The following is an 11,693-nucleotide window of genomic DNA, read 5'->3' as shown; positions in this document are numbered from 1 at the left end:
AAAACAGCCCTGGGGGTCGAAGACCGCCAGAGTTGTAATGACCCCCATATTCTGTTTTCAGGTACGTTTTTTTATTTTTTTATTTTAGATAATCACCAGTACAATAGAGGCTTTACAAAGCCTTACACCTTTGGCATACACCATATTCTGTTTTAACAATGCTCAACAGTGGCCTAGTCTTTTCATTCACATATTTCATAACAATACCGTCATTGTTTACTAGATCAGCGGAATACAGATTAAAAAAATTTCTAAACGTCATACCCTCAGACATTTTACTAACGAAATATATACAATGTTCCCCACATGTGATGGCTAGAGAATCCTGTACACTCAGTTTGTTATACACAACAGTGGGTGATGCTTTTTTTACATATTTGAATATCGGTTTTGGATAAATGTCATGCTAGGGGAACTCAGCTAAACTGTTAAACACTATAACCTTGTCTACATCGAGAAACATTGCAGCCCAGTGTGTACCGCCCTTGTAATGCGGGTCAGTGTTAAAGACTAGGGTGCAAGGTCTTTCAGGGCGTATCTTTTCAGGTAGTCCATTGCTCGGAAATACACCTAAAAAGTATTTCTTAGCGTATCTATGTCTACTTAAGAAGTCACGTATCTCAGTAGTGTCCATTTTACAAGCTTTTAATGATAATCAACCATAAGTTGGCGGGTGTGATTGACCTGATTAATGCTGTCAAATACAGAGAATACATCCATGTTCACATTGGTCGCCAAGGCCTGTGTAAAACGTATTTCAGCTTTTAGATTTCCATTTTTGATCAAATTGTAGTGGTCACCATCTTCCATATCAGGCGTCAGGTCGAACGCAAACAGTGTATAGCCAGCCCCATACCCCTCTCTTGAAACAACGACTTGTGAGTCCCGCAGATGTTTCCCAGTCCGAGATATTCCCGAACAAAATTGGATGTTCCAAAACTCGGAGTGATTGGTTTTGCTGGGATAACAGTGCCCTCGTGGACCAAAGCGGCGTAGTTGATATCGTAGTGTTCGAAGTTGAAAGTGTTCGAGTTATAGAGTCCGCTAGAAGCTGTATTGTCCACAAACCCTATGATGATGAGTTTTGGTAACTGACCCAAAAATAGTTTCTGCTGCTGTGTTAATCTAGTTCCGGCGGGGATGCTGAATATCTTCAGAGCAACTCTTTCAATGGCATACTTTGTGTTCGATAGTTGTAAAGCTTCAACATGGGACAGTCTGATACTCGGTGACACTTTCACTCTCTTTACAAACAGACTTGCGGACAATATAACCAGTTTATACTGTTCCGCATCGCCGCTGATGAGACAGAATGCGTCCATGTTGCGGTTGAGCTTGAACTTAAGATCTATACCGTTGATTAGAAGCTTATCTTGGAAGAAAAGGTCTGAATGTAAGCGCCGCAGGAGATCAAATTGTCTACTGCCGGCTGAGAAGCTGGCTCTTTTTTCAAAACCAACGTTGGAACCATCCAACGGCGTGTCCTCAAAATGCGCTTCAGTATCTTTGTAGAAGAGGCCCGCTGAAAGTTGTGTGTCCAGGGCTTCGCGACTATAATTTAGAATACTCTCTATGTATGCCCTGTAGGCATACATGTTATCACCCTGCGTGACGAGTCGATCGCCCAGATTAATGTCTACTTGATTAAACATAGTTGCGGTGGGGTAGGCGATCGGCGCCACTTTAGCATCATCCTCGATGTTGGTGCTGTTCGCTTTGATTATTTTACATACGAGGTGTAACAGGGTGTTGTTGAGATCCAGATACATGTCCGTTGACCCTGACACATAAAACTCTATAGGCGCCAGAGGTGTCAGAGCGGCTAGAGGTGATACTTCCATGAAAAACTGTTCTCGATGCTGGTCTGTGTGGGTTTATGTGAAAACAGATCTAGCTCTGATTTGGCACATTCACCCGAGGCACAGTGTACGAAGGCCATGATTGCGGCTTTAAAAGATATTTGCACTAGAATGCACCCTCTTCTTCTTCTTGGAAGGTCTCCTCTGTCTTACGACTCTTCTTTTGTGTGGGCCTTTTGAAGAAGTCCTCTGTTTTTTATAAGGCGTTGGCGGATCCCTACGCCGCGAAGTACTTCACCTCCTTTTAACACCATGCCTTGTACAGCAACCCTGCCCCTTCCTGGGGTTGTTTGTTCATGCGCTCTGGTCTGCGACAGCGACGTTACAGAGACCACAACGTCATGGGCTATTTTTGAGGCAGTGGTTTTAACGTGAGCTTTTGCAATTTCGTATCCCCGTCTCAAGAACGGCATGGCTCTTCTAAACAAACTCCGAAAGAAGCCCCCCAATCTGGCCCCGTACATCTCGCAAAGATGTCTTCAAAGGCGGCAGTAACACTGTTACCATTTTTATTGTTTAATGCCTCTGCATAGGCATACTTGGACAACACGTCTATGACTGTTAATATATACAACACTCCGTTGTTATGTTTTGCTAGATCTTGAAGACTGATTATGTCTGCCTGCCACTGATAATCTAGCTGCGCGCCAACGACTGTGGCCCTCCTCTTAAAACGTCTCCAGGCCGGCTTGTGGAGCGAATACACCTCTTCCCCTGCTAACCAGGTCTTCACCACTGAGCGGTTTAAAGACTCGTTTTTAGCTCGTGCCCTTCTAAATAGAGCTTCGCTGCCACCAAAACTTCCAACCCTCCGTGCATCGTAATAAAACCTCCTTAAAGAAGACCCTGCCATGTTGTCACACACAGCAACCACGAAATAAAAAATACATTTGTTTTGTGTAAGCTCGTTTTATTAAACATAAAAAACATAAAAGACTGCTAGTCACCTTAAGGTCATATGACGGTGTATACATACCATGACACATGTTACACATATTACTCCAAGTTGTTCCTTTTACAAGGTCTCAGCGTTGCAAGCTTTGATATTTTTATAGCTATACTCTCGATAGCTCTAGACATGACCTCCTGCTCCTCCCGCCTATAACTCTGGACGCTCAGGATGCTGACAGCATTAAGCAGTTCATACAGTTCTAGGTCGGACAGTATAGAACCTTTATTTGTGAAATAATCTTCAGTCATGAGCTCCAAAGCACTGTGTAGCCCCATCATTGGTGAAAGTCTTAACTCACACGTTCAGTCTCGGGCCGAACTCCAGTATTTATCCGCTGCGAGTAGCCATGCGTTGATGCACCATTTGGCTATACACTGTTGCACTGCAGCACCGTCGCCGGTTCCATGATGTTCAGATAATGCAGAGTCACATGGTGTATTTCAGCTATTCTCTCTTTAACCAACACATATATCAATCTCCAGATACATATGTAGCCAGGGTTTAACTCATAAACATCTTGCCACACAACACTCTGATTCTTGTCCTAAAAGTGAGTAAGTATGGATCGTTAAGTAACACCGTTATGGTCTGCTGTCCAACACCGCTGTTTTTATTTATTTATTATTATTATTTTTATTTTTTATTTTTTTTAAAACAACTTTCTGGGGGCTAAAGACGTAATTCTTCTATTTTTATAATAAGTATCACACATACATCTTTCTATAACCCTTTCTATCAAACTTTTGTCAAATTATATACATAGCCCCTGCATGCGCTCCAGTTTTGAACAGGGCTCAGAAGCGTATCGGATCTCATTGACATTATCTGCCAAGATCTTAATCATATCGTCGTGGACCCCTTTCTTCAGAACTGCCAACCCATACTCCACCCTTAACAACCTATATACTTTGTGCGAGTCTAAACGACTGCATATGTTTCGAATTGTTCTGGCAGTGTACGACTCATATAGACAGTCGTGAGTCTCTTGCTGTGGCTCATTAATTTTATGCCCGTAACACAGGTCATAATAGTCACGTTTAACACATGTGTTCACAACAGCTGCCGCAAAACCGTCAACAGGCCATATGGCGTCGTAGGGCACGCCCGGAGTTTCCTTTTCATAATCAGTGCTAATGTAAGTGCTGACACATTTCTTACGCTGCTTTTTGTTCTGGCTTGTAATACTTTCAGACTGTCTGGACAGCATAAGCAGTAAAAATTTACATTGATTAACCCTTGGCGTAGACCCCTCTAGTGCATCTCTTTCGGTAGTTGTTTTCTACGGTTCAAACGGAAAGGTAAAATACATACTATTAGATAAAAGTATGATAACGCTGTATACAGGATATTTGTTCATAGAGTCTTTACTAACCTCAACATTTTCGCCACCCTCTGCAGCGCCTCTGAAAATCTTGCGAGTCACACAGGTCCATTGGTGTATAAGTGACTTCGAATTTTACAGTTGCTGGTTGCATTAGGATGGTCTCTGGATCTGGGCCCTCCTGAAAACCCATGTCTTCATAGATTGGCAAATTTGGTGGTGCTACACTTTCTTCAACATCTTCATTGTCGTTGAAGTTGATTGCATCACTTAGTTCGTCTTTCGAGGCTTCGCTGTCGCTGCTATCAACCTTGATGGGTGACACCAGTTGCGGCAAATCCTTGAGGCTGAGCTTTTCAAGTCGCTGGCAGAGTTCCTCTAGCAACCCTGTAACATCGGAACTACCATCTTTAGGAGGAGTCTGCTGTGCATTCTCATCCATCACCACTGGTGCGATGGTCCGATAGTATCTGCTGATGGGGTTCTGGACTCCTGAGGCAGTGGCTTTTCTGGCTATCGGATTGTATCTCTTCTTGTTGCCTAGACACCCTATTCCAACGCTAGATCACGGTTTGACATGTTGCTCTAACTGTCACTTATATATATCCAACGGTTCAAAAAGGGCGTATGCCTCTACAACCCACAACTATCACATGCACACATTGGCGACTCTGATACGTTGCCGGGTTACACGTGGTGCTAACCACATGTCACAGCTTTTGCATCATTTGACCATTCCCTCTTTTTGGACTAGCCAACCGGGAGGAGGTCTGGCCAGCCCGCCCACGTCGCAGCCCTGTGAGGGGAGCCCCACACAGCCACTTGGTCCTGAATGTCTGACATGTCCAGATCTGTCCTCCTAGGCTCTGAAACTGCTTGCACAACACCAAAGCATTCATTTTACACAGAGCCCTAGACCAACACCCAGGGGCTAGGACCCAGACACATGGCTAACACGCGACATCATGAGGTCAAAAACCACGTGACACCTCTACACCCCATGTCACTTCCGGGGAGGGCTCTCTGGGGCACCGGAAGTCCCAGTAACTGAAGTGACGTCACTTCCGGGGTGGGATAACTGTCACTTTACAGTTGATGAGGAAAGGTATCCCCTTATACTACTTGTGGGCATATCTTGGGCATATCAAACATGGCACCTGCTCTGCAAAGCTTCACTGCCTATAAAGAAGCCGCAGTAGTGATGACTGCACAGAAGGCAGCAAGATCACTGCCTGCCTGACTGAGATCTCTACTTATGGTGGGCAATTTTCCATCAGTAAGGCAGAGGTTTTGGCTTCCAACTGCCCAGTGCACCTACAAGAGCCCCATGAGATTCTGCCACGTGACCTCTGTAAATGGAAAAAAGCTCTTTTGCACACATGTCTGTGTTCCATGAAAGAGATCAACACATCTGTACCGTGGGTCTCCAAAGTTAGCACAGTGTCTTCGGGCAGAGTGGAAAAAATAGTTTGTGTAGCAAAAGCCAGCATATTCCAGGAACTGGTATCTTGATTTAATTTTACACGTCCCGTCCTTTAGCAAGGTTAATCTTTGCTGATACACATTGGAGTGCCCTCAACTCCGCCACAGGTTTATTCAATTTACTTTCTCATTGCACATAAATACAATCTTAGCTCAGGTCGCTGCAGCAGCTATCCCCGCAGAGAGAACTCATGAATACACAAAAAGAGCCCTGTTCCTCGGAGCTTCATGTTTCTTCATTACTGTCCCAGTCAAGATCTATGATGCTTGCTATTCAGCATGGCATGCTTGCTTGCCAGGCATTCAGAGGAATGCTAAGGTTCTATTCTCCAACTGGGGTGGGCATGTAAAAGGGAGGGTCTGGCCTAGTGGGGGCTCTGGACATTAATCAATGGATAAACACCCCGTGGCCACTCGTTCTGATGCAATTCAATTAATTTCACACTGCTTCAATTATCTGAGCTGTAATTGGTTATCACTGCTAAACCGATGGTTTACCGATGAAGACTAAATTTAGTTAACCGATTTCTTTGATAAGTGTAATGAGTTTATATTTGAACAGAGCTCGATTGAACCCCAGGATTGTTTAAAGGCTTTGTTATGTAACTTTTTAAATTGAAATTCTGTTCTGCTTTCGATTGCAGCTCTGTTCACACAGATCCCACTGATCTATGATAATCCGAGTCAAACAAGGTGATGCTGCATGTACATTAAACTTTGAAAGAAACATTTGTGTCATATCATGCCCTGTTATGTCACCTTATTTTACGTGTCGCCATTTGTATTGCATCAAACCTGCTATCAGTATGTTCTTTATTCTGTGTTCCAGGCGCCCTTGCATGTGATTCCGGGTTGTCCAACACAGACCACAGCCTGAGTCATCTTGTCCTGAAACGTTCTCGGGGTTAGTGGGTTGGTCGGTCTCTGGTGTTCTGGTTGGTATCAGGTACATTGAGCTGATTGATTTTTGACATAAGGCATTGCTTAGAAACCTGTCAGGCAGCAGCCTGCCCTATGGTGAACCAGTAGAGAACGCCTAGGTTTGGTGTTCATGGCCTGCATGGACGTTTGAGTGTAGTATGTGTTGGTGGCAAGGGCTGCTGGCATCATCGACCTCACTACTAGACATATTGGCGCTGTGCTGGCCATGTGTGGCATATTGTGGCTATCGTGTGTAGTGTGTATTGTGGGATGTGTCTATTTGAGGTTCCACAGGGGAAAGTCTTGGTGTGTCTCCTATTAGGCTTTCCTGTATAGTGCAAAGACATTCAAAAGGGCATTTGCATGATTGTAGTAAAAAAGTGCCACGATTTACCTTTTGCTTACCGCCCTGATCAGGTGGGGATGACATGTGGCCTCGGTTCTTGTAAGTCCTGCTCTGGCCGAGGCAGGGGTGACCCCTTCCAGTAGCCACAGTGCTGCTGACAGTAGTATACCACCACAGTCCGTGCCCTCCAGAAGGAGTCCCAAAGGAAAAACCCCAAAGGGAAAAAACCTCTAGAATGGAAGTCACTGGAACAGGAAAAGAGGACACAAGAAAATCTGAACTTCAATGCCTGGAAATTATGCCTGGAAAGACAGAGGAAAAACAGGAGCAAAAATTGGAATCCGAGAGAATAGCCAGCCGGAGCGTGACCACCACAGGAGAAATGTTGCAACGCAAAGAGAAGAAGAATCTTACCCCTTATATACCCCTTAGCAGGAAGTGACATGCAGGAAGAAGTAAGAACGCCATCTTGGATTGGGAAAGGGGCTATTGAACAAGATAGGAAATACACCATTTTGGTAAGGAGAACAGATGCATGCAGGGAAGGGAAAGAAGAATGGTATTCTGGGAAAGGAAAATCAAGGCTCCCCCAGGAAGAACAAAGAAGAGGAGAAAGCCCTGGATCAGGGCACCAGGTAAGTGAAAGGGCTGGGGGGGCGCGGGCACTCCGTGATAACATCTGCACTGCGAATTGTACGCGGCGAGACCCGATGCCCAACCCTGGGCCTCTGGCCTCGCCACGGCCAAGAAAATGGGGCGCGGTCGGAAAAAAGGGGCACGGTGGGCCCCCAGCAGCTCACGGCATGACAAAGATTGTAATTACAGTAGGTCAGACCCACCAATCATGATCCAGATATGAGCAGAAACCTATGAAACTTTTCAGAAAAGAAATACGCCATACTGTTCTAGTTTACGTCTCATGAGCACAATTACTACCGGAATTGTAATCACAGTTGGTGACGTAAGAATAACAAATTCACAATTTCAGTGGTTAAGATCCTGCCTAGTATTGGACATTTTGAACAGGGATTTGCACCCAGCTATCTTCTCAAGCTCCTGAAAGCACATTAACTTATTTAAAGAGATCATAAAAATGCAAATGTTGCAGTAAAAGTAATTTTTTTGTGATATTACAAATTACATCTGCACTGGTGAATCAAACATATGAGTGTACAATCAAGTAACACAATAAAGACCCATCATAAAATAGTCATAAAGGACCCTTTAAAATCACGGATTATTTAAGAAAACGTTTCCAGCTTTCAAATATATCTTTTTAACAGATTACTGCCAGCAAGTCTAGAGCCTAAAAAAGTGGGAACTGTGATCCTGAGAGTTCTAGGGGAGGGATCAGCGAATGTGGAGACGTGGTCAAAAATGTTGCTACAAAGAACAAATTCTCTGTAACTGTTTTGTTGGGTTTTCACCTTTAGTTAACTGCATATAAAATATAAAAAATATGACATTGGTTGGAAATTGACTATATAACGTGATGAAACCTCAAATAGGTTAACTAAGACTTTAACTTTGGCGATTAAGCCATTATATACCTTTACATTTCTTTCAGGTAGTAGGGACCGCACTGAAGATACTTGTTTTATGTTTAGCACTCTCTCCCTTCTTTTGCTTGACAGTACAGGAGACACCTCTGGCTCCGGTTTCATCGACAGGCACCATAACAAGTATGGGAACTGCTTTTGTAAAATTAAGACACCATGTGCATGTTGTTACCCATAAATGCCAACCATTTCGACCCCTGCATAAAGCATTCACTGATTAAAAAACTTTACGAAGCAAACATAGCTTTTACATGTAGTACCGGTATTAGAAAGTGGAAGATAGATTAAAGGTCCCTAAACCAAAAGTAAAGTTTCTTTTAAAGAACTGGGTTCTGATATAAACAGAAATACAAAGATATAAATGTAGTCTTTACAGTGTGAAATGCACAGTGCTTTTAAACTGCCTCCATGTTACATTATGCAGAGAAGCACTTCTGCTGGGATTATCCTGGAATGCAGTACAAAACTGTCTTTGTGTAACATTAGGCAGATGAGCACGTCTGCTGGTGTTATCCACGAATGCAGTGCACTGTGACTGAGAGGCAGACCTGCTGACTCTGATCTCCATGCTGCAAAGCACAATAGCCTGTTCTACATCAGACCGGCTCCTGGCACATCATATCCAGGTGTGGGGGGTTAGGCTATCCCAATAGATGTGGCAGAGGGTACTCCCACTATGCTCTTGATAGTTTAGTTAGTGGATAGGAATGTAACAACATGGGAACTTTATCATGGTTGAATTGTTTATCTTTTCCACCATTCACATAATGCTGGTTACAATGTTTTGTTGTTGAATTGTTTATCTGTTCCAATATTCTCATAATGCTGGTTACAATGTTTTGTTTCATCTGTCTAATAATCGCAGCTCTTGCTTTCTACACAAGTATACAATAATTTGATTGTTTCAATAAATGTTCTCCTTGGGAGTCAGAGGGATCATGTTCAAGGCTGCTGATACCATCTGGTACCCTGTTTAAGGTAGGGGTTCAGATGGGGAATTGTGAGCGAGTGAAGAACCATGCCAGCAATTAGTGATATTATATATGTCCCTATATCCTGAAGTCCATGCTGGAATAATGACCAGTCCTACTTAATTCGCAGGAACCGTATAACTCCTAAAGTATCAACTATTCTCAATGCCCTTTTTTTATCAGATTGGTTTATTCTTCTTCCTCAGAGTTGAAAAATGCTGTGAATGAGAACAGAGGAGAAAAGAAAGCTATCTCCTCTGTTGGAAGAGCTGTGAATGGATGTTGGTACCTGTTTTGGGGAACCAGGAAGAACAGTGTATATTGCATATATAACTATTACATGAGTATTGAGATTATGTACCCTTTGGCTTGCCACACCTCTTACCTTCCCTTGTTAGCTGGTGGCCAGTGGTACTCCACAAGATGTGGGAAATGGGAGAATATGTGAAATAAATGTGCTTTGGTTGATTGAGAGCTACCCATGGGAAGGGAAGACTCACACAAAAACAGTGAGAGACTTCAATTATGTTTCACACACCATCTCTCTAATCCACTGAAAAGATTTACATGAAAATAGGAGTCATTTAAACTGTTCTGGAGAGATAGAACTTCTGCCTGAACAAATGATTCAGTCCAGGTGCCTGTTTGTATTGTCACTCAATATTGTGTCAGAATCGAGAGAAGGGTTCAGGTAAATTAGACCATGTGTGTGATGCTGGAATTTGGCAACTGCATAAAAATAAAAAATGACTTAGAACAATCAGAATATTACTTTGTGGCTAAGCCCCAGTGTTGTGCCGCTCCGATTCATCTAGCCTGTGCTGCATGTTGGCATTGCCAGAGCTCTTGCTTTCAGTTCAAGGTGTCCACGTACAAATGGGTTCTTTGTTAGATATTAATTAAAATTAAGATTAGACACATGAGCTGGTTGTGGTTGATTCGTAGGTGCTTTTTACCTACAACTGATATAGGAGTGAAAGAATCTTTTGTATGTTCAGAGTCAGCTCTGTAAGGTCAGAGATCTGTGCTACCTACAGTGAGCTGTGTGATTCTTCTAGCCAACGTTTATCTATTTACTTTGCATTGATCGACCAACATATCCATGATACCAGGGCACGACTCGTTGTCATACATCAATTATATACCATGACCATAGTATCTCTCACACAAAACCGTACAGCACAACAATTTTACTCACCTCATCAAACAGAATTTGCACAGCAAGGCAGAAAGGCATTATGTTTTCATAGTATAAACACTCAAAAATATATGTACCATGTGTTTACATTTCTCAAAGCAAAGCCTGGTACTCCAGGGATGCAATGATGGAAGGTGGCTTGGGAAAACCACTTCACTATGGACTTGAATGAAGGGTAGCAGGTATTACCCCTGAGCTGTCCTTGGTACTCCTTGGCTAATACTTCTGGCTGTGACATTTGTAATTCTACCACTGTTCTCTAGCTACACCTGTCTCAGGAGGTCATGAAAGCAGAATTAGGAACAGAAACTAGAAGGATTAAAGGGCCCTTAGTTATTTTTCTAGCTTCCATTTTTTACCTTCATCATCATCAAGAAGCACATAGGGAGTTGTAGGGGATAAAGGTGGAAGAAGAGGGGCAACTCTGTGGTGTCATCAGGGTTTAAGCGAGTGAGCCAGCACTTCTGCTGTTCTGGCATCTTGGTGACTTAATTTCTCATTCATTATGTGGGTTTGGTAAAGAACTAAACAATGAATCTAACTCTGTACCCCACTCACCAAAAGAGCTGGACCAGTGAGGGCCACGTACTATTCACAGGGACACAGGGGCTCGTGCATTAGAGTCATTCAAATTATTGGTGCTAAATCGTGCCTTCCTTCCCACAATGTCAAACAGGCCATGTATTTGTCTGTGTTTTTTATTGCTATCATTGATATATCTTCTGAATATAAATCACCAATGTACCCTCCTAAGTAAAAACCCTAAGGAGGGACTGTATTTTGATTTGCAATATTTATAATTCCCTTTTATGTTGGCTGTGCCTTCAATTTTAAAATGTAATCACATAGGCACTCATTACAACACTGGCGGTCGGTGTTAAAGCGGCAGGAATACCGCCAAGAGGCTGGCGGAAAAAAAATGGAATCGTGACCAAGGCAGAAACCACCAACATAGACAGCCACTTTAACACTCAGACCGCCACGACGGTAGAAACAAACACTGCGGCGGTAACGACCAACAGACAGGTGGAAGACAAAGTACCGCCCACTGTATTTCAACACGCCTATCCGCCACCTTTTCCGG

At 43.2% G+C, this 11,693-nt stretch overlaps 1 protein-coding gene across 1 annotated transcript; it reads right to left on the bottom strand.

The window, feature by feature from the left end:
- Positions 1-818: 818 nt before the first annotated feature.
- LOC138301804 (uncharacterized protein F54H12.2-like) lies at positions 819-1,769 on the bottom strand. The gene has a single exon (XM_069242304.1). The coding sequence runs from the start codon at positions 1,767-1,769 to the stop codon at positions 819-821; it is 951 nt and encodes a 316-aa protein (XP_069098405.1).
- Positions 1,770-11,693: the final 9,924 nt, after the last annotated feature.

This window comes from Pleurodeles waltl, chromosome 6 (genome assembly GCF_031143425.1).
Source record: "Pleurodeles waltl isolate 20211129_DDA chromosome 6, aPleWal1.hap1.20221129, whole genome shotgun sequence".
NCBI lineage: Eukaryota > Metazoa > Chordata > Amphibia > Caudata > Salamandridae > Pleurodeles > Pleurodeles waltl.
Note: the sequence above shows the minus strand (reverse complement) of the source record. Positions and strands in the feature narration are given on the sequence as shown.

Excerpts from the sequence above, each read along its gene's own strand:
- LOC138301804 (XM_069242304.1), bottom strand. The coding sequence starts at position 1,769 with ATGTATCTGGATCTCAACAACACCCTGTTACACCTCGTATGTAAAATA.